At 39.2% G+C, this 24,414-nt stretch overlaps 1 protein-coding gene across 1 annotated transcript in view; it reads left to right on the forward strand.

The window, feature by feature from the left end:
- The window catches only part of ROS1 (ROS proto-oncogene 1, receptor tyrosine kinase), a 113,392-nt gene that overhangs the window by 58,337 nt on the left and 30,641 nt on the right, over window positions 1–24,414 (forward strand). The window contains 11 exon segments of the mRNA XM_032650615.1: window positions 296–582; window positions 1,038–1,040; window positions 4,465–4,641; window positions 6,026–6,228; window positions 8,446–8,590; window positions 9,752–9,984; window positions 10,072–10,248; window positions 14,367–14,535; window positions 15,268–15,385; window positions 18,288–18,478; window positions 22,154–22,237. Coding sequence (XP_032506506.1) covers window positions 296–582; window positions 1,038–1,040; window positions 4,465–4,641; window positions 6,026–6,228; window positions 8,446–8,590; window positions 9,752–9,984; window positions 10,072–10,248; window positions 14,367–14,535; window positions 15,268–15,385; window positions 18,288–18,478; window positions 22,154–22,237 — 1,787 coding nt within the window.

Below are 24,414 nucleotides of genomic sequence, written 5' to 3' on the forward strand. Positions count from 1 at the left end.
TGAAAAATATATTTCATATTTAGAGCCAGTAATGAGCCATTTAATACAATGCCTAAGGCCATTATAGTCCAAGGCTTTCATTGCAAACACATTTATTGAGAAATCATTGGAAAATGCTACAAACTAGACTTCTTGTGATCTCTTCCATCAGAAGGTTATTGAACACTGGGACATGTTCTTTCCAAAGGTGGCATCTGTCCCCACAATCATTAGAAATGATTGGTCTTCATTAGAAACTGATATTTGCAATGATATGTTTTACTCATTAAGTTGGAGTGTCCTTTTGTGCCTATAGTCGCCTGTATTGGACAGAAGTTTCTGATTTTGGATCTCAGATGTTCTACTACAGTATTATCAACCAGACCTTGCAACGAATTTTGCAACCCCCAGCCATAAACAATCCAGATGGAAGAAGCCAATGTTCTTGCAATGTGACTGAATTTGAGTTAAGTGGAGCAATGACTATTGATACCTCTGACCTAAAGAAACCACGGATATACTTTGTCAAAGGGCAAGAGATCTGGGCAATGGATCTGGAAGGATGTCAGTGTTGGCAAGTTATCATCATGCCTGCTTTGCTTGGTAAGACACTCGTGTGTGTGTAGTAGATCTTCACTAATAATGGCAGCCCCTCCTGTCCCATTAAAAAGGGGTTACATTCAACCTATACGCAAAGGAATATGTGTGTGTGTGTGTGTGTGTGTGTATATATATATATATATATATATATATATAGTATTTGCTTCAGACTGTGCCAAATGTTTTTGTAGAATTCAAGTTGTTTTCAGGCAAATTGTACATAGGCATTCACATAATTTTCTGGGTCTGTGGGGGGCTTTTTATGTTGTTATTTTATAATTAACAGTAGAACTACAACTTATTGAGCTCAACTATGTGTTCTAAGCAGGCTACTAAATGTATTATCTCATTTGATCTTCAAAACATCTCAGTGAAGTAGAAACTATCCACATTTTACAGATAAGGAAATTGAGGCTGAGAAAGGTAATTTATCCAAAGGGCCATAGTTAATAGAGGAGCTGGTATCTGAAACTGGGCCTAACTACAGCATCCCTGATCTTCCCACCAGTACTCCACCCCCATGCTGATGATCTCATTGCCTCCACGTTCAGCGTGACTTGGTCAATACTTGACAGGTCTATCTGTTGAAAGTCACAATCTTGTGGAGGAAATATTTGAAAGTCTAAAGTCACTTGGAAGTCTTCTAATTAGGAGTAATTGCAAAAGAAAGAAACCACTCTAAATACCCCCATATATTCTTAAGGGTCTAGTCCTCACTATCCAATCACTAATCATGTGTGGTGATTTAAGTTTAAATTAATTAAAATTAAATAAAATTCAAAATTTAATTCCTCAGCCACACTAGTCACATTTTAAATGCTCAAAACCCACAGCAGCTAATGGTCACTGTATTGGGCGGCACAGATGTAAAATATTTCCATCATCAAAAGTGCTACTGGGGGGCCTTCCCTGGTGGCCCAGTGGTTAAGAATCCACCTGCCAGTGGAGGGGACACGGGTTCGATCCCTGGTCTGGGAAGATCTCACATGCCATGGAGCAACAAAGCTTGTGTGCCACAACTACTGAGCCCATGTGCCACAACTACTGAAGCCCATGTGCCTAGAGCCCGTGCTCCGCAACAAGAGAAGCCACCACAGTGAGAAGTCTGAGCACCGCAGCAAGGAGTGCCCCCCCCACCCCCGCTCACCGCAGCTAGAGAAAGCCCGTGTGCAGCAACAAAGACCCAATGCAGCCAAAAACAAATAAATAAATAAATAAATTTATTTTTAAAAATGTGATATTGGGTATTGCTGGTTTATATAGTAAAGTTTTGAAATTGCAAATGTGTGTGTGTCTGTGTATTGTAACTGCATGTACGGTTTTGTTGACATATCAGCCAGAGCCTTTTTTTTTTTTTTTTTTTGCGGTACGCGGGCCTCTCACTGTTGTGGCCTCTCCCGTTGCAGAGCACAGACTCCGGACGCGCAGGCTCAGCGGCCATGGCTCACGGGCCCAGCCGCTCCGCGGCATGTGGGATCTTCCCAGACCGGGGCACGAACCCGCGTCCCCTGCATCGGCAGGCGGACTCTCAACCACTGCGCCACCAGGGAAGCCCCAGAGCCTTTTTTTTTAAAAAAAACTAATTAATTAATTTATTTTTGGTTGCGTTGGGTCTTCCTTGCTGCGTGCGGGCTTCCTCTAGTTGCGGCGAGTGTGTGGGGGTCACTCTTCCTTGTGGTGCGCAGGCTTCTCATTGCTGTTCTCTCGTTGTGGAGCACAGGCTCTAGGCACGTGGGCTTCAGTAGTTGTGGCACGTGGGTTCAGTAGTTGTGACGCACAGGCTTAGTTGCGCTGCGGCATGTGGGATCTTCCTGGACCAGGGCCCGAACCCGTGTCCCTTGCATTGGCAGGTGGATTCTTAACCGCTGAGCCAACGGGGAAGCCCCCAGAGCCTTTTAGAAGCAATTCCAATGTACTTTCAATGGGATTAAGAGTGGAGATAATGTTCTGAACTTCTCTTATTAGGAGAATAACTTGATTCTGTTGAATGTGTGACAAAGACTCTTTCCTTGATCAAACTTTAATTGCTCTTTTTTTTTTTTTTATTTTGGGCCACGCCGAGTAGCTTGCTGGATCCTAGTTCCCCAACCAGGGATTAAATCCGTGCCTCCTGCAGTGGAAGCACGGAGTCCAGAGTCCTAACTATTGGACCACCAGGGAATTCCCGGATCAAACTTTAGTTACGCTCCTGTGATCCCTTTTCTCAACTAGGCCTCAAACTTGGTCTTCCCTGTCCATCCTTGCTGAGTCCAGTTTCAGCAAGAATCTTGCCAAATCAGTTTAGAGAGAATCTTTCATCTTGGTATCTGACAAAGTTCTTCACCCCCACCCTTGATGTTCTTGGCCAAAAATCCTATGAGGCCAGTTTAGCAAGAATCCCCCTCCCTTGATGTCTCCTCTTAGTAATTTTCTTGACTGCTCTCTCCCTCTGCTTGTTGGCTATAACCCCCAGTTGTCTTTGTTGTTTTTGGAGTTGTGCACGTCTCCCTCCCCTACTGCAATATTGCAACAGCCTTGATTAAAGTCTTCCTTACCATTTAAACAAGTGTCAGAATAGTTTTTCTTTAACATCTGATACATAAGAGTTATAATGGGCCATTATTTTATAGCTATAGAACTAGTCAGTCTTTCATGAAGCCACAACTGAAATCCATAATCCAAAAATTAGAAAATTAAAATGACTTTAGAGATCATTTAGCTGACATAATATTGGAAGAAATCCCCTCTACCAAAACAGCCTTCTTTGAGCACCTGTTTATAAAACAACTTACTACCTTATAAGGAAGTCTGTTTAATTTTTGCACAATTCTAAACGCTAGATATTTTTCTTATGTTTAGCCAAAGTTTTCTCCCCATTCCTCTCATTCATTGGCCTGAGTTCTGACTTCTAAATTTACAAAGAATAAATCAATCACTTTCCACATGATAGCGACTCAACTATGTGGAAACAGCTGCCATAGCCCATGCTAGGCACTCCCTTTAGAGGAAAAAATTCATGTATCTCTAAGTACCCCTTAGGTGGTATGACTTCTAGATCTTTCTTTGCCCTATTCACCCTCCTGAGGTTTCGCTCTAGCTGCTTAGTTCTCTTAAATGTTGTCCCATAATGACTCACTGTACTTTCAGTATGTTCTGGTCAGCACAGAGGGCCTGTGACTTCCTAGGTCGTCTTTTACTGCAGCTAAAAGTGACATCAGGTCTTTGGGCTGCCTGCCATTTGAAGAACCCATAGTCTTTTTCATGTTAACTATTATTAAGCCAGAATTTCTTTCGTTCCTTATTTACAGTTTTAGTTTTAACCTTGAATTTAGGAATGTTATATTTGTTGCTATTAAATTTCAATCCATTTCACGATTCTCTTGTGATATTTTTGAATAAGTCAAAGACTGAATGTACTAGTGACAGTAAGAATCATGTATGATCTGCAAATTTGATAAATGTGTTTATTATGCATTCATTCTAAATCATTGATAAATATACTGAGCAAGGCGCTGAGCCCTGTGCCTCAGCTAATACCTCCCTTCAGTTGGTGTTGTTTGGGGTGGAATCACACAGGTAAGCTTTAAATCCTGGCTCTGCCCTTGACTAACTTTGTGGCCTTGAGGGGATTATTTAACCCCTGGAAGCCTCAGTTTCCACTTATACAAAATGAGGCTAATAATAATAGTATTTGCTTTGTTGGCTTGATATGGAGCTAAAATGAGAAAATATCTGTAAAATCCTTAGGCTAATGACATAAAAGTATTATTTTTTCATATTGAAATAATAGAAAGATTCAAAATTTCTCAGTTATGCTATAGAAAAAGGATTTCACACATTGCTTAGAGTAGAAAATGTCAGATATGTATTTTGTTCTTTATGTTCTTTTCTGTTTTTCATCAACAGGAAAAATGCTAGTTAGCTTGACTGTGGATGGACAATTTCTCTATTGGATCTCCACAGCAAAGGACAGCACACAAATTTATCAGGCAAAGAAAAGCAATGGGGCCATCCTGTCCCAGGTGGAGGCCCTAAGTAGTAAGCATATCTTGGTTTACAGTTCAGTTCTGCAGCCTTTTCCAGGTAAGAGAGTCGCATACTTAATCAGCTTGTTCTCCCAGTTTAGGGTCAGGAAAATTTCATAATGTTTCCTCCTCCAGGGCTGTCCCTCCAACTCTTCGTTGTGCTCTCAGCATTGCTCCAAATGGTCAGGGTTTGGTGCACGTTGTGATTGCTGTTTGCCCTGGGTCACTATTTATCTCTACCTGTATACATGGCTTGGGCTGTGGCAGGCTACTTTAGACACGGGGAAACCCTTGTCCTGTCATTCTCTCTGTCTATCCTCTTTGTCTTCTCAGTCCCATAATTTCCCTTCTTTTTGTCTTTTTTCTCCCCTGATGATATTTTAGACCTCCCAGTGGTGTCAAAAAGCTTTGCATAAAATTTCAGGTCTTTTTCAAGGTAAAATGCCTATGTATTATAGGATTAGATATGCCAACCATTTAACGTGTACATTTGTGCTACCATTTTTATTAAGTTTCTCTCTTGTTTGTTTAATGTGTCACTCATGAAGTTTTTTAGTGTTGTGCCCTTCACTCTATTTTCTCCACACATTCTCTGGGTTTTGTATAATGCAATGACTTTTAGGAATGCATGTATCACATTATGGCAGAACTGACTATGTATTTTTTGCTGAGAGTCATAATAAAATAAATGTTTGAAATATAAAAACCAACCAACCAAAAACAAAAACAGCACTACATAGCCTCATGGGTGACATTCAAACCTAAAGTGGTCTCTGAGTTTTTTCACAAGCTCTCTCTGCCATTAAAGTCACAATGTCATTCTAAATTCAGTATAATTCCCTCTCAGAGAGGGAGAGAAATGAGTAAAACAAACCCTCTTTGCTTAAATGTATTCAGTTATAAAATACGTAAGTTATACAATATGAAAACATGGGAGAACTTATAAATAAACTGAGTGCATATTTTGGTGAAATAATTCATTTAAGATATTTTAAAAATCCATGCAATATCTGTTTGAGTTTGAACACACACGCATATCCCTAGAAATAAAAGTCCTAAAGATAACATCAGTTTTCATAATAGGAATTCATTGAAAAATATGATTGATATAATGCTCTCATTACTTTCTTCAAAATAAAAAAGGGTCAACTTATTTTGCTATTCACTGTCTAGGTACGTAATTAAGGGTAGTTTAGCTCCATCTGCTGGAAATTGTAAGCAATTACCAGTTATTTTGCACTCTTCCCCAGGCGTTTAACATGTTCAAAACGTATGAAAAAAACGTGTCTTCCTGTCCTGAAAAACATTTCCAACACTCCAATGTACCATACCTTGTCAGTTAAATAAAAATAAGATATGATATTATCCTTGATGTTAGATAAATCTGCTGTTTCTCTTGTACGTACATGTGTATATATTTAATCTTTTTATTATTATTTTAGATAGAGCATTTCTGTCTCTAGCTTCAGATATTGCAGAGCCAACTATACTTAACACCACTAATATCAGCCTCACAATCAGATTACCACCTGTCCAGACAAACCACATGTGGGATGGCATCACCAGTCCCACTCCCACATACCTGCTTTATTACAAAGAAGTAAATGACAGGAAGAACAGCTCTGAATTGAAAGATAGAATGCTGGTAAGGTTGGAGCCCGTTGTCTTTGTCTTTTCACAAGATGCCTTTTTTTGATATAAAATCCTCAGCCATAGTATTTTCTATATTATGTTCTGAAACACACTGTGATGCTAACTTTTACAGATGACTGAGCTATTTGTAATGAGGTGGATAGACCTAGAGTCTGTCATACAGAGTGAAGTAAGTCAGAAAGAGAAAGACAAATACCGTATGCTAACACATATATATGGAATTTAAGAAAAAAAATGTCATGAAGAACCTAGGGGTAAGACAGGAATAAAGACACAGACCTACTAGAGAATGGACTTGAGGATATGGGGAGGGGGAAGGGTAAGCTGTGACGAGACGAGAGAGAGGCATGGACATATATATACTAACAAACGTAAGGTAGATAGCTAGTGGGAAGCAGCTGCATAGCACAGGGAGATCAGCTCCGTGCTTTGTGACCGCCTGGAGGGGTGGGATAGGGAGGGTAGGAGGGAGGGAGACGCAAGAGGGAAGAGTTATGGGAACATATGTATACATATAACTGATTCACTTTGTTATAAAGCAGAAACTAACACACCATTGTAAAGCAATTATACTCCAATAAAGATGTAAAAAAAACAAAAACATACTGTGTTCTATCTAGTCTCTTGTCTACGAGTTAAGTTAAGCTTCAAGGAACTATATTAACCCTAATCAGTCGGTAGATTGCCTTATAGTGACTGTTTCCTGAGTGTCCTAAAAGAGCTGGGTTTGTTTCCCTCCCTAATTATCTAATTATCCCCAGAAAGTGACAGAGACTTGTTTTTGTGGCCATTCCAGCAGATTGAGGGGTAAGAAATGAACTGGACAGAAAGAACATTTCTGTATACCTTTCCTCCATAGCATGTAGCTAATATAAAAATTGTACATTATATTTTTGTTTATTTTCCATACGTTGTGAAATGTGTTGTTATGCAGAGACTACGTTTTTATTCATCATTGTATTCCTAGCACCAAGCATACTACTTGGCATTGTATAGGCATTACTAGATATTTCTTGAATGAATGAATGGAAACAATTTATTCCATCATTGGCCTGGGTGTTCCAGTTGTCTTTGAGATGGAATTGTATGTATCCAGTATTTTTCTTTGTGCTTATTTTATAATCAAGTCAAAAGGTGAAATTGACCATCATCTATTGGAGGTTAAGCACTATACACTTTCTTTCTGATTCTTGTAACTTCCTTTATTTTGCCTATTTTTTAAAAATGTATTTATTTTTGGGCTTCCCTGGTGGCGCAGTGGTTGAGAGTCCGCCTGCCGATGCAGGGGACGCGGGTTCGTGACTCGGTCCGGGAAGATCCCACATGCCACAGAGCGGCTGGGCCCATGAGCCATGGCCGCTGAGCCTGTGCGTCCAGAGCCTGTGCTCCGCAACGGGAGAGGCCACAGCAGTGAGAGGCCTGCGTACCGCAAAAAAATAAATAAATAAATAAAAATAAATAAATTTATTTATTTATTTTAAAATTTTGTCTATTTTAACCTTTCTTTACACATTTCTAACAGGAGTCGTTTCAGAGACAGATTGGATCATTTGGCTGACCAAGATTGGGTTTCTGTCATTTCTCTTATTAGAGCTTATCTCTTATTGTCTTCATAATGATTAATATGGGCCAAAGGCAGTGAGTGGTTCTCAAACTTGACAGCACATTGAAGCTTTTAAAATTTCTGAGCCCATGCTTCACCTCAGACCAATGCAATCAGAATCTTTAGGGGTGGGACCCGGGTGGGACCCAGGTATCAGTATTTTCTTAAAACTTCCCAGATGTTTCCAAAGTGTAACCAAAATTGAGAACCATTAGTGTAAGGAAAGCCTTTTTAGTTTCTTAAAGTTTATTTCTGAGAATGATTAGATAATGTAGCTTATTCTTTTATTGTATTCACTGATGTGTCACATCCTTACAATACCTTCCTGCTGAATTTCTAATGCAACGCTAATGAGATAGTGTGCTCTGGGAATTCAGCTTCCTAAGTGAAATGATTATGTCACAACTGACTGAGGCTGCCAATCATTTGGCATTTATTCTTGGAGACATTCTGGGCAGACTAGGACAGTGAAGATTGTCACTCATGATCCAAGATTTAAAGATGAATTAAAAATATTTGAGTCTTTTAGTTTTTTTCTCTTTGATTAAATAATTTCTCCCCGTTTGTACAAAAAATAAGACACTGATTTTTTAAAATTAATTACAGGAATTTCAGCAGAGTATAGCCCTTATTGAAGGTTTACAACCATTTTCAACATATATGATACGGACAGCTGTAAGGAATTATTATTCAGATCCTTTGGAACAATTACCTCTGGGAAAAGAGATTTGGGGAAAAACTAAAAGTGGAGGTGAGTTACGGGTGTGGTGTGGGATTTTCTAGAGTGGAATTTTGTGATATATGCGCTTGTGTGTGCCTATATTTGTTTTTTGGGTTTTTTTAAAAAATAAATTTATTTATTTTATTTATTTATTTTTGGCTGCATTGGGTCTTCGTTGCTGCGCGTGGGCTTTCTCTAGTTGCGGCGAGCGGGGGCTACTCTTCGCTGTGGTGCATAGGTTTCTCATTGCGCTGGCTTCTCTTGTTGCAGAGCATGAGCTCAGGGTGCGTGGGCTTCATTAGTTGTAGCATGCAGTCTCAGTAGTTGTGGCCCACAGGCTTTAGAGCGCAGGCTCAGTAGTTGTGGTGCATGGGCTTAGTTGCTCTGCAGCATGTGGGATCTTCCCGGGCCAGGGCTCAAACCTGTGCCCCCTGCATTGGCAGGCGGATTCTTAACCAGTGAGCCACCAGGGAAGCCCTATACTTGGTTTTTATCTGGATGCTAAGCTATCTTTATTGTGTGAGTTTTTTTAAGCTTAATAAGAAAAATGTATTTCTAGGAGAATATTCTGTTGACATGATCCTTACTCGAACACCAGAAGATGATGGAAAATATCCCATCAAAATGAAAAGCAACTACATGGCAAAACATCGTCATCAATTCTATGTGTCTGGAAACACATTCTTTGGTCTCACCTCACAGTGTCACTCTCTTCCCATGTATTTACAGGTCTCTGTACATGTGGTGAAACCTAGGAAAGCCAAGCCTTTTCTCTATGCGAATTTTACCAAGGCTGCTGAGTTGTAAAGTAATATAACATCATTGCCTTAAAGAATGTGGATTTAGAATCTGAAAAGGTGTTGTAAGAGGTGGCGATTATTACGAGGGGAGGCCATTTCTTTCACACATCTCTGATGCCATTCACAAAACTCACCCGAATTGGATTATTCATCATTGGCCATATCCTTGAGCGGCAGCCAGAGAATGATTTAGTCATTAGGCAAAAATAAGCGAGAGCCTTTCAGGCAGCCTGTTAACTTACCATTATGTAGGAGGCTGGCTTTCCTTTGGAACATCTGTCATTCATTCTGCTCACATGATATGCCTATTCCTCAATCAAGACCCTATTACTTCTTTCCATCTTTCAGTGCTGTTGCAACATGCCTTATTGTGCACTGCTATTTATTTCAGTACCAGAGGCGGTTTGGCTCATTAACACAACCGTGCAGTCAGACACCAGCCTCGTTATATCCTGGAGAGAATCTCACAAGCCAAATGGACCGAAAGAGGCAGTCCGCTATCAGGTGGCAATCTCTCAACTGGCTCCCATTCCTGAGACTCCACTAAGGCAAAGTGAATATCCAAATGGGAGGCTCTCTCTCCTTGTTACTAGACTGTCTGGTGGAAAACTCTATGTGTTAAAAGTACGGCGAGTATATTGGGTACTTTTATTGCTATTCTCAAGTGCAAGTTTCTAGAAAAGTTAAGCAATTGTTCTTTTCTACAAAAAGGTTCTGGCCTGCCACGCCAAGGAAATGTGGTGCACGGAGAGTCATCCTGTCACTGTGAAAACGTTTGACACGCCAGAGAAACCTCGTGCCTTGGTTCCAGGGAACACTAGTTTGCAATTAGATTGGAAGGCTCCATCTAATGTTCACCTTATCAGATTTTGGTTTGAACTCCAAAAGGTACATCTCACTGTACATTTTTTTTAATTTATTTATTTATTTATTTTTTTGGCTGCTTTGGGTCTTCATTGCTGCACGTGGGCTCTCTCTAGTTGCGGCGAGTGGGGGCTACTCTTCGTTGCGGTGTGCAGGTTTCTCATTGTGGTGGCTTCTCTAGTTGCGGAGCGTGGGCTCTAGGGCACGTGGGCTTCCGCAGTTGTGGTGCGAGGGCTCAGTCGTTGTGGCTCACAGGTTCTAGAGTGCAGGCTCAGTATCTGTGGCACACAGGCTTAGTTGCTCCGCGGCATGTGGGATCTTCGCAAACCAGGGCTCGAACCCGTGTCCCCTGCATTGGCAGGCAGATTCCTAACCACTGCGCCACCAGGGAAGCCCTCACTGTACACTTTTAATGCAAATCTTTGTTTTATGCTATAGAATAAATCAAAAGGCCTTTTAAAAGATATCTCTAGGGCATCCAGTTGTATAAATGAGCAATATATTTGACAAGATTCATTGATTCAGGTTTGCCAGATAGAAGTGGTAAACTATCTAGACTAATTTCTGACGGAAAAAATTCCCAGTGAGATTCATTTGCTCTTAAAAGGCTTCACATAAAAGGGTATAAATTATGGTTTCCTGGTTTCATAATGTTTTACTTACTTTAGATGTTACCAGCATGGCTCTTCAGTTTAAAGTCCATAGCAATTTGCTGTTTTCTATGAAAAAAAATGGAAAGAAATGAACAAACATAAATCTAAAACCTTGTTTAGAAATGTTCTTTCAGCCATTTCAGGGCTGAATAGCAACAGGAGAGAAGTAAAATATAAAACTAGTTTATACTAAACTAGTTGGATCTTGGCATGTAAACTAGTTTAAATGGCTCCTCATCCAAAAATCTTCACGCTTTAACCAATGTAAAAATGCCCACTGAATTTAAGCATCAGTTAATCTAATTAATTCACTGCTAGGGAAAGTCTACATTAATTTTTATACTGATGTACTTAATAGATGATTAAGTTTTTATAACTGTGATGTTTCATTTTTCATTATTATATATTTGTGTGTCCGCATTTGTAAAGATTGGTTAGGAGTGTTTTGTTTAGTGGGAACTTAAAAACAAATCAGTATAGTCATGACCTCACTTTTCTTTAAAAATGGAGTTGTGGGCTTCCCTGGTGGCACAGTGGTTGAGAGTCTGCCTGCCGATGCAGGGGACACGGGTTTGTGTCCCGGTCTGGGAAGATCCCACATGCCGCAGAGCGGCTGGGCCCATGAGCCATGGCTGCTGAGCCTGCGCGTCCAGAGCCTGTGCTCCGCAACGGGAGAGGCCACGACAGTGAGAGGCCCACGTACCGCAAAAAAACAAAACAAAACAAAAAGAAACAAACAAAAAAAATGGAGTTGCTCCCCAGAGGTTTAAAATTTTTCTATGTAAAATATTTTTTATAATCTTGTACTTTTAGATAAAAACTAGGAAAAATATAAAACAGCAGTGAATATTAAGCTGGTAAGACCAAAGACCATAGTTCAATCAGATCTTTTCCACTGAGCATGTTTATGATGATTTGTTGCCTATTTAAAAAATGGTCATTTCATAAAAATTCAGTTTTAAATTGGAGAAATTGAAGGATCATCTCTTTGGGGACATCTATTTAGGTGAGCTTAATGTGGTTCAGTTTGAGGTCAAGGGGAGGGATGTAAAGCTCATTTCCCAGATCAAAGACGTGAACTGAGGAAGGACCTTAGAGGTGATGACTCCAGCCTCTCGTTTTACTGATGAGAAGCCAGAGACCCAGTAAGGCACCCTGATGAGTCAGATATCACAACCGTGCAGGGGAGGACCCTCAGGGCTGACTCATCCTTACAGAGGTTCTCCTTGGTTCATACACAGAAGGAACATGAGCCATCGTCACCCACCCAGCTTCGCAAAGTTTGGGAGAGGGGCAGCAGACAGGGGCCACCTGGCTCAGTCCTCATGACTTTCATGTGATGCTTTTTCTTTCAAAACTTCCGCTACACTTGCTCAGCCCAGGTTCCAGATAGACCACTTAAGAAATCATGAAGCTGAACATGTAAGATAGTAATTTCTACATGCGTGACCACCAACAAGTACTAACTGATGAGCACAGTAGAAGGCTGTGTTACATCTAGTCAGAAAGTTCTATTTCTTTTGAGCAAGTTGAATCTAACTCACAATGAGAGGACAGCTAGCAATGGTCCTGTAACTCCACACTGAAACTCTGAGGGGTGAGTGATGAGGGTGAGTAAATATTTTAATGAAATTTTTTTTTTCAGAAAGGAAAGGAGAAAAGGATAAACTTCCAGTCTTCATCTTTTCTGTACATGGAAAAATGAGGGAATTAGAGCACAAGACTAAATTTTTATCTTGGTCTTAAATTTCATAGATTCTTTCTCACAACAATGTGTAGCAGAAGAACATATTCAATTTAAGATTGAGGAGAAACAAATAATTTTGCTTTGGTAAATATTTTTCATGGAAATTCATTACAATTGTCTTTTTCTCAGCTGTCCAGGGGAATCCCTACCAGAACCAAACATTTCTGAAGTTTCAGTCTCTGAAACTGAGACACTGAGTTTGCACCATAGTCTGCACCATTTCCCTCACACCCTTGCCCAGGAATTTGGAAATCCTCTGTGGTAGCCTTCCCCCCCCCCCGCACCTGTTGGCCTCTGATGAATGGAAAATCCCAACTCCCTTGTGATTTACTGGGGTAGCCCATGGTACCTCTCCAAGCTGATGGTCTGCCCAGAACATTCAATCCTGTGGTGAGGTCAATACTCCACAGTTTTCCAGCAAAGCCCCTGGTCAAACATCTCCCTGACATTCCAAGGAGCTCTGATAATTTCTGGTTGGTGTGGAATGTTGGGCCATCTAGACTATTCACTGAAGGCTTCTATGACAGAGCATTAAGGAGGCAGGACCAAAAAGGGCTAAAATTTTTGAGCCAGGGCTCAGCATTTCTCTCGCTCTGTCTCTCTCAGAAAGTTCAGCATAAATATTAAGGACCCAGTGCATCTGTTTCATTAGGCTATATGTCTCAGTGGGATTGAGACATTTATGAGTTTAACAGGCAATGTCTCTGACATCAGCATTTCTGGTTTTTGTTTTTTTTTTTCATTCCTTCTGTTCCTCTTTCTTTCTGGAACCAGGTGGTCTACTTCCTGAAGGTGCTACAGAGAATCATTTCTAACTGAACAGAAAACTAATATAAAGTGCCCATCCAATGAAATGGCATGACCTTGTGAGTGCTAAATGAAAAAGGAGATGTAAAGTCAGGTTTATTTATGGAAACTGACCTTAGGAAACTCTACTGAGGAAAAGACAAGAAGAACCCTTGACAGAATGCCTCTGTCTTTTCCTATTTGTACATTGAAAAAAATCATCATTTTCAAACAAGATATTAAGGGTCCAAACATACAGATTTTTTAAAAGCAGTGTTTCAGAGAAAGAAGTTCAAGATAGCTATAATTAGAGACCCAGTGAAATGAAAGTAACATTTCCTGTATTTAACTTGTAACCTTGCTACTTAGTGACTGAGTGATGGTGGGCAAAAATATCCTTCTTTTAGGGAACTAGGCTTCCTATGTATAAATATAAGGAATGTTGGTTAGATGTCTGAAGAGGGTTTGGGGAGGAAAAACTAAATGTTTTAATTTATAAGTCACTGTGGACTTCTTCAAAGAATCAAAATATGTAAAAATATTATTACTTTGAAATTAGCAAATCCGTGGAATTGAAAGTATCACTGTTTTGATCCATCATTTCCCCTCAGGTGTAAATTTGTGTTCTCAGTCATCCTGATTTAATAAAAATACCTTTGATTAGGGATAACAAGAAGTCAAGCTTTGAATCTTCCCTGATGATATATACTCAGGGGTGCACTTCCCACCTTGGACTTATCTTAAAGACCACCATTCAAGTCACTTATAGCTTGTCATAAAAAATAAAATTGCTATTGGTGGTAAGGATAATATTTGGGATCAAACACTCATAAAGGAGCTCTTATTTTTTAATAGAAAGTAAACTTTAATTTTTAATTGCCACAAGCTTTTGAATTTCTATGTTTAAAATGTTTTTCTTAAAGAAACAAAATGTTAATTGAGACTTCTTTTTCTAGTGGAAGCACAATGAGTTTTACCATGTTAAAGCTTCGTGCAGCCAAGGTCCTGCTTATGTTTGTAACATCACAGGTCTACAGCCTTATGCTTCCTATAATGTCCGAGTAGTGGTGGTGTACAGGACAGGAGAAAATAGCACCTCACTTCCAGAAAGCTTTAAGACTAAAGGTGAGTATTAACATATTCCGCACTTAGAAAACTTTAGACGTTTCTCAATTCCTTTCTCATCGCTTACTTCACTAATCCTAGAGGTTGAGATTTTTCTTAAAAGAGTAAATTACTATCTCTAGAGCCTGACTGAAGAAACTGAAAAGAGGTAGGAGTCCTTACTGGCAGTAATGAGATAATACTCATCTGGTCTTGCAGGATCCTGAAGTGGGCAAAATTATTTCAGTATTCTGATTTCCTGTCTAGCTATGATATTTTGCAGTAAGAACTAAATGAAAACAGTGTCACTGAGTGTTCAAATATTTACTACTGACTACTATAACCAGATGCCCAAAATAAAAAGTATTTAACAAGTATATTAAATTAACTAGTGTTCTAAAAGGTATACTATAACTCCAAGTTGATCCCTATAGGAATCAAGGGAAAGTGCTCCCAAACTTACAATAATTCTTTTCATTTGCATCACTTATTTCGTGTCAGGCTAAGATCTATTGTTACTCCTGTCACTAATCCATCTAACCTGTCACTAATAAAAACCTCAGTTACACATTTAAAAATATGCAATCATATGAGAATTTCTGAATATTTCTTGAATAAAATTTTTGAATAATTTTCTGAATATTTCTTTAATATAGCTGGCTTTCCTCTGAGTACATACAGTCTATAGAAAGATGTTTTGCAGAATATTTTATACTTCTAACATACAAATCAGATTTTCTTTTGTTTCCAAAGCTGGAGTCCCAAGTAAACCAGGCATTCCAAAATTATTAGAAGGGAGTAAAAATTCAATACAGTGGGAAAAAGCTGATGATAATGGAGGCAGACTTATGTACTATATCCTTGAGATCAGGTATGTCCGTTTGCAAAAGTGCTTTGTAAACTACAGACCTAAGCAGTTAATTGTAAGGTATTATTAGATCAAAAGTAACACTATTTATGAACACGTATTCATAAATAAACACAAAGGATCTTTAGTTTAAGGGCCTCGCATGCATCATTGGGTTCTTTGCACAATTCCTAGTGGTCAGCCTTGACACTCAATTACAAGGCAGGTAGTCATTCTTCTCAGAAATCTGCAACTGCTTGTCGATGGAAACAATTCAGTCTTTTGAGCATGTAACTAATATTTACTTAGTACCTATTCTGAGCTGACGTTTGATGTTAGATGATGGTATGCATGTAAATTTCTGAGGTTAATTTGTTTTAGGAAGATGAATAAGGTCTAGTGAGAATTGACAATGAGTTAGGTATTTTTCAGAATGTAAAATCAGGTCAACATCCGAAATGGCCTGCAGTGTATAGGCAGCCCAGGATTCTCTCTCTGTTGTCAAGATTACAGTTTGTAGTGTGTTCCCAGGGACTGAAAATGTGCCTTTGATGAAAACCTGATGAACATATGCAACCTCAGATCTGGCCAGTATGGGGAGCTCTGTGAATCATAACTGGCTCAGATGGGCTGATTTTGTGCCAACTTGAGGGGAGAATTCCAAATTCCACAGACACTCCCCTCACGGGACTCCGAAGCCATCTTTTAAGATGCTCCAAGGACAAAAGTCACTTCCATAATTATAGTCCTGGCAACTTGAGCTTTAGATCTATTTTTGCTTCATCTTGCTCTGGCATTCCCATAGACTTAAAAAAATTTCCTGCTCATGCTAGAGAATTATGTTGGCCATATTTCTAACTGAAACTTTCTTGAAATTTCTGTCACTTTTTTTTTTTTTTCATGCAGACTGAAATACATTCTGACCTGCAGAACCATCCTGGTGGTCTGTGACTGCATTTATGTTCACCAACCAGGCCACACCACGGTCTTACTAGGACCCCTGTAGTGTATTCCCCTCAGTAACACCTTAAGTGCATGGCTCCATAAATACTCTGCGTTTCCTTGCCCCCAAGTCTCTGCTCTCAGGAGAGGGACTATGGTATAATAGAATGTATTATCTGTCTCAGAGTACCTCACAGTATCTCAGAATATCTTCTTCAGTCAGGATACTCGTGTGTACTTGCTGATGGTGCAGTGGTGGTTGTAGTGCAAGGTGCATGCACTTGGGAGCTGAGCCGACTGTATGAGTTTTCCAGGGAAGCTGGAACAAAGTACGACCAACTGGGTGGCTTAAAACAACAGGTATTTATTCTCTAGCAGTTCTGGAGACTAGAAGTCTGAAATCAAGGTGCTGGCAGGACTGCGTTCTAGGGAAGCATCCTTCCTTGCCTCTTCTTAGCTTCTGGTGATGCCTGGCAATCCTTGGCATTCCTTGGTCTGTAGACGGATCACAACAGTCTCTGGCTCTGTCATCACATGATGTTCTCCTTGTATGTGTCTGTGTCCAAATTTCTCTTTCCTAAGAGGGCACTGGTCATTGGATTTAGGGCCCACCCTCATCCAGTATGATCTCATCTTGACTTAATTACATCTGAAAAGACCCCATTTCCAAACAAGGTCACATTCACAAGGTCTGGGTGGCATGAATTTTGGGGGGAATTATTCAACCCAGTACACAGACCATGTTTAAATCCTTGCTTTATTGCTTTCTTAAACTTAAGTTTTCTCATCTGTAAAATGGGATGATGATATCTACCTCTTTAGGTTGTTGAGAAGATTCAATGAAATGAAACAATATATGAAAAGCCCCAGTACGGTGTGTTGTAAATAGAAGGTGCTCAACAAAGGAAGCATTCTTCCTTCTCTTCCTCAGTGGCCAATATCCGTGAAGAGGCCCTTTATACATTTTTAAGGGTCTCTTTCTCTTGGATCAGCGTTGTTTGGGTTGAACAATGAAATTGCCAATGCTCAACGTGAGACTTCACACAATGTACAAAATCACTGTGTCCTGCAGCTTTACTTAGGATGGTCCTGAGGTCACTTAGCTCCTGGTCACAGTTGTGACCATCCTTGCTGCCCTTGCTCATTCCCTGTCCCTCAGAGGCTCAGCCCTTGCTGTCCTTGGTGCTCTTTCAGGACAACCACTCAGTTAGTGGGAGCAGAACTGGCTTCCATTACTTATCCTCAAGGTTACTGTGGGTTGGTACTAAGTCCTAAAACGGCTGTGGTCTGAGAAGTTTCAGATTTGAAAAGTTAGTTGTCAGAAAAGACATAATTGGAAGGCCTTGAACTTGCCTTCAGTCTGTGGTTCTGTTAAAAGTAATTTCAGTTATGTCTTTCGAACCCAGCTCTTGTTCTCTTCCCATGTTTCGTTATGAAGAATAATGAGGATTGACATTGAGGTAGTGTAGGCCGATACAAATGGAAGCAGTGAACCTTGGAATCTCAGATACAATGATAACTTTGGTAGCTGAACTATTTTATTTTCCTTTTCAATTTTATGTTCTGTATTTTATCCAGATATGGTATCAGTAAATGACAGATAGCATAAGACACCAAAAATTAAGAAAAATAAAAAATTCCCAGTTAAAAAGTATGAAATAATTGTCTTGTGTGTTTGGAATTCTGAGGAAAGTTTGCACACCCTAGTAGTAAGAAGAGGATCTTCAGCTTTCTCTTGGCCACTGATTATTCGTAATTTTCCAGATGGGCTGAGTTGGTTGGCTCCAGGCACTGTTGGGATGACTTTATAAGACTCTGCTATGTTCTGTAGCCAAACCATGTGAGAGGAATGAAATCAAGGGCAAAGTGTGCAACAGGAGACGCTTTGGAGTTCTGTCATTAAATGATATATGAGCACCTAGAAATAACACATATATTCTCTTGTATATTTCCTATATTTATAACTTTGCTCTTTCTTTTGCAGTAAGGGCACTTCAGAGAATTCACAGAACCAGAATTTAATGTGGAAGATGGCATTTAATGGCTCATGCAGTAGTATTTGCACATGGAAGCCCAAAAACCTGAAAGGAACATTTCAGTTCAGAGTAGTAGCTGTAAATAATCTGGGTTTTGGTGAATATAGTGGAATCAGTGAGGATATTATATTCGTTGGAGGTATGTTATCATGTCTGTCTATATACTAACTTACTACACAAAGGTTCAGAGGTAAAGATAAGTGAATTCTTAGCATTAGCAGTAAATTGGGTGAATGTATAACTTCACAAATCTATCATTGAAACTATTGAACTATTCATTTCATCTGATGTGATCTTCCTAAAACATCAAGATCGGCATGTCCTTTTTCTCCTCAGTAACAATCAGCTAATCATTAGTGCCCACCACATCAAGTCCATGTTCCTAGATGGGATTTCCAAGGTTGTCCAGTCTGGTTTTTATCCAGCTTTATTATTCTGTTCCTAGTACTCTCGTCTGCTACACAACAGGCCTGAAACTCTACTTCCCGATATCTATATCTTCCACTGGGTAGCCTATTTTTGTTCATAACACATTACCTTTCTAATCACATAGGCTAGAAATCTCAGTACCATGTAGGATTTTTCCCTCTATTCGGCCACCAAGTTCTGTTGATTTTATTATCTTGATTTCTGTCTAATGAGTTCGTTTCTCCCTATTCCTACTTTGACTTTCCTAATTTAAGCTACCATTTCTAGCCTGTGCTCTTGGCTTAATCCTACTGCTGACAGTTAATCCAGCTGAAGCACAATCTGGATCACTTCACTGCTCTCTGAAATGCTTGAAATGGCTCTCCATCCACTGCCTTCAGAATCAAGTACAAACCTTTCTGTGGCATTTAAGGCCTTTCGTGACTTGCCCTCCGATTGGGGTTCATCTTTCCTGATATTTATCCTTATGCTGTAGCCATGTCAGACTGGTAAAAAACTTTCATGACACTGGGTCCTCAGCCTTTGTTTCCCTGAGCCTAGAATGCAGGCTTGTACCACCTACCACTTGTCCTTAGCTGGGATTTCCTTTCTCTCACTTTCTGTCAACTGAAATTCTTCTCATCCTTCAAGGCCTAACTTTATTTTATTATTATTTAAAAAATATTTTTTTATTAACATCTTTATTGGAGTATAATTGCTTTACAACGGTGTGTTACTTTCTGCTTTATAACAAAGTGAATCAGTTATACATATAGATATGTCCCCAAATCTCTTCCCTCTTGCATCTCACTCCCTCCCACCCTTCCTATCCCACCCCTCTAGGTGGTCACAAAGCACCGAACTGATCTCCCTGTGCTATGCGGCTGCTTCCCATTAGCTACCTATTTTACGTTTGGTAGTATATATATGTCCATGCCACTGTCTCACTTTGTCACAGCTTACCCTTCCCCCTCCCCGAATACTCAAGTCCATTCTCTAGTAGGTCTGCATCTTTATTCCCGTCTTGCCCCTAGGTTCTTCATGACCTTTTTTTTTCTTTTTTAGGTTCCATATATATGTGTTAGCATACAGTATTTGTTTTTCTCTTTCTGACTTACTTCACTCTGTATGACAGTCTCTAGGTCCATCCACCTCACTACAAATAACTCAGTTTCATTCCTTTTTATGGCTGAGTAATATTCCATTGTATATATGTGCCACATCTTCTTTATCCATTCATCTGTCGACAGACACTTAGGTTGCTTCCATGTCCTGGCTATTGTAAATAGAGCTGCAATGAACATTTTGGTACATGACTCTTTTTGAATTATGGTTTTCTCAGGGTATATGCCCAGTAGTGGGATTGCTGGGTCGTATGGTAGTTCTATTTGTAGTTTTTTAAGGAACCTCCATACTGTTCTCCATAGTGGCTGTATCAATTTACATTCCCACCAACAGTGCAAGAGGGTTCCCTTTTCTCCACACCCTCTCCAGCGTTTATTGTTTCTAGATTTTTTTGATGATGGCCATTCTGACTGGTGGGAGATGATATCTCATTGTAGTTTTGATTTGCATTTCTCTAATGATTAATGATGTTGAGCATTCTTTCATGTGTTTGTTGGCAATCTGTATATCTTCTTTGGAGAAATGTCTATTTAGGTCTTCTGCCCATTTTTGGATTGGGTTGTTTGTTTTTTTTGATATTGAGCTGCATGAGTTGCTGGTATGTTTTGGAGATTAATCCTTTGTCAGTTGCTTCATTTGCAAATATTTTCTCGCATTCTGAGGGTTGTCTTTTCGTCTTGTTTATGGTTTCCTTTGCTGTGCAAAAGCTTTTAAGTTTCATTAGGTCCCATTTGTTTATTTTTGTTTTTATTTCCATTCCTCTAGGACATGGGTCAAAAAGGATCTTGCTGTGATTTATGTCATAGAGTGTTCTGCCTATGTTTTCCTCTAAGATTTGATGGTGTCTGGCCTTACATTTAGATCTTTAATCCACTTTGAGTTTATTTTTGTGTATTGTGTTAGGGAGTGTTCTAATTTCATTCTTTGACATGTAGCTGCCCAGTTTTCCCAGCACCACTTATTGAAGAGGCTGTCTTTTCTCCACTGTATATTCTTGCCTCCTTTATCAAAGATAAGGTGACCATATGTGCATGGGTTTATCTCTGGGCTTTCTATCCTGTTCCATTGATCTATATTTCTGTTTTTGTTCCAGTACCATACTGTCTTGATTACTGTAGCTTTGTAGTATAGTCTGAAGTCAGGGAGCCTGAAGGCCTAACTTTAAATGAACCCATTGTGATGCTTAGCTGCTGCTCCTTAGGCAAAATGAGCTATTGCATTTTATACACACACAGCCCATTATTCTATACAAAACTGATATCATTCTTATTTGCATTATAGTTAGTTATCTGGAGAAGAGCTCAGTAAACCTTTTCTGCAAAGAACCAAATAGTAAATATTTTAGGCTTTCCGGGCTGCATTCAATGATCTCTGTAGCATCTTCTTTTTTTTTTCCAAATAATATATATATATATATATATTTAAAATTAATTAATTTATTTTTGGCTGTGTTGGGTCTTCGTTGCTGTGCACAGGCTTTCTCTAGTTGTGGTGAGTGGGGAGCTACTCTTTGTTGTGGTGCTCGGGCTTCTCATTGTGGTGGCTTCTCTTGTTGTGGAGCATGGGATCTAGGTGCACGGGCTTCAGCAGTTGTGGCTCGCGGGCTTACTGGCTCCGCGGCATGTGGGATCTTCCTGAAACAGGGCTCGAACCCGTGTCCCCTGCATTGGCAGGTGGATTCTTAACCGCTGTGCCACCAGGGAACTCCTTCAAATAATATTTTTAAAATGTAAAAATTATTCTTAGTTCATGAATAGTACAAAATCAGGCTGCTGTGGCCAGATGTGGCCTGCATGCCATAGTTTGCCAGCTCTGGTCCACATGTTTGTCTCCTCTGCTCAATGAAACTATCTAAGAACAGGCACCGTGTTATCATGTTTATATTCCTCAGTTCAGTACTCATGGAATTAAATGTACATGAACATGTTATAGAAGAAATAATACTCCCAACCATATAGTGTGTGAAGACTGAGACTTCTTTGTCCCAAATTCGCTAAAAAGATTATACATGTTTCCTCAGCCATTTTAAAGTAGAAGACGGGGTGGGTATATCCCAATGATGTATTGGTAAATCAGATCATTGGGAAAGAAAAAAAAAATAAGAAGAAAACCTTGATTTTGATTTCTCATGGTGTAAATACTCTCACCATGATTGATTTCAAGCTACCGATGGTTTAACAAGTGGCTTGCAAAAATCCAATAGGAGCTAACTCTGGCATATCACTGAGACAATCTAGTTTTACTCTTTGAATTAATTTCTTTTTCTCATTTATTTTATTAGATGGTTTTTGGATACCAGAAACAAGCTTTATACTTACTACTATAATTGGAATATTTCTGGTTGTTACAATCCTATTGACCTTTGGTAAGTATAGTAGATTTAGAAATATAGGTAATAAACTATTTATTTGATATGATTTGATTTAATCTCTGAGTTGATTTAATTTTCCACATGAAATAAATTTATAAAGTTCACAATATTACCTTTGGCTATACTTCAATAACCACTAACTCCTGTGAATTTCTTTTTCTAATCTGGGGTAACTTAGGAAAAATAAATCTGTATTTACACTTCACAGTACACTTTAGATAAAACTACTTGCAAAGGCACCAACTTTAGCCTTCTTTAAAACAGTATTACAGATTGGCTATCTAACACGTGTTTTGTGACTTATAGTTTGAAATAAATAAAAGAAAAATGACTCTGGGTATAAAAAAAATTGTTTTTTTTATAGGGAAACCAGTGACAATCCTTGGTCGGGATAGTTTAGGTCTCCAGGCAGACAGCCTGGTCTAGAATGAGCAGGGCCTCTTGCAAAAGATCCATTTCTGCCTTATAGCATTCAATACTCTCTCTTGCAGATGTCTGGCCTGCTTGTTTCAAATCCCTGCTCATTTGTAAATGACCAGGAAAGCAGAAGAATTAGGTTAGATAGATAGGAAGCTAGCTATTTCCTACCACTCATTTTATACTAATGTATTGGTCTTAAAAGTCTTTTTTTTTTTTCTTAAGATTTAATGATGAGAAAATACAGTGACAACTCCCAAAAGGATGATTAAATATTGGACCTATGGGGTTACCATAGTGGATCATACATCCTGCTTCATTCCTATTGTTTCAGCATAATCATTAATAGTACTTCCTTTCAGTCCCCAAAATGTTCTGGTTTGGATTATAAGATATATGGTCACCCTGTCATTATTAACGTATGAGTCCCTGACATGCTGAAACATTACAAAAAAAGACATGATATTTACCGGAAGAGAACACTCAAGCGCATATTCAGGAAACAGTAGTTTCTTTTTTTTTTTCAAAAATAGGGGAAAGTTTAAGGAAAAGTTACAAACATAAAGTTGAACTCTCAAGATAAAGAAAGCCAATATTTTACTAAATGTTCTAAATCTATATTCTTCCCCAAACTGATTGGAGTCATAAGCTACTAGAGAGCACATTGAAACTTGAATTGAGATTTCTCTTCAAAGATTCCACACCAGATAATATATGGAATATATTATTTCTTCAGCTAACTTGGAAAGCTAAATATTTCAGCTGACCCTGCCAGGATTTTAAACTGTGGTTCCAGGGAGTCTAAGTATTGCACAGCTGATGTTTGTGCCACTAAGCCAGCCCCTCCAGAATTATGCATATGACTGCAGTATATTTGGCAGTTGGCATATAGGCTTGACTGCTTGTCTGCTTTCCTACTGGGAAGGAGTATTACATGAAGAGTCCTTCATCTGACCTTTGCCTGCCTACTTGTACATCACCATTGGTTAAACCCATAACTCTAGTGGATGAACATGAGATAATTTCAGACAAGCTATTGTGCTTTCAAGACATCCTATGGATATCTGACTTTCGCAGGACTTAAAGGTCTTTATTGTACTTGGAACTCACAGATTTTTGAGTATAGGTAAGCTAATTTGGTTCTTTTGCTTTTAGTAGCAATGTATGCGGTTTTACCGGTAGGATTATGCGAGCGCATGAGAAAAGATTGAATTATTCAAATAATGAAAACAGCAATTGTTTAAAAATTTGTATTGTGCAGAGGGCTCTCATCAGTCTTACTTATAAATACAAAATTGAAGCAAGGGTTTTAAAATAAGCATCGACAGCTTTCACTTTGATGAGTGGCTATATCTACTTAGAACATGAGCCTGATGCTGGGAGCAAAGGAAAATAAACTGTAAAACACAATTGCTGATCTCAGGAGCTTGCCATTTAATGGGGGAGGTAAGACATACCTGTACGAAAAGATAAATAGCAGGATATATGTTAAACAGCAATAAAAGAAAATAGGAAATGTAGAAGACAGTGACATAGCCATGCTGACTGAGAGCCACAGTTGGTCTTAGAAGTTCAGAGATGAGAGATCAACAGAGGTTGCAGAGGTCTCGGGAGGCATCCCTGAGGATGTGGGGCCTCATTCTGGGCCTTTAAAAATGAAGAGGGATGGTAAGAGCATTTCAGGTTTGAAGAATTGCATTAGCAAAGCTACTTAAGATCTCTCCCTGTTGTGTGGTCCCTCAGACGGAATTTCA

Source organism: Phocoena sinus, chromosome 12, assembly GCF_008692025.1.
Source record: "Phocoena sinus isolate mPhoSin1 chromosome 12, mPhoSin1.pri, whole genome shotgun sequence".
NCBI classification, from domain to species: Eukaryota; Metazoa; Chordata; class Mammalia; order Artiodactyla; family Phocoenidae; genus Phocoena; species Phocoena sinus.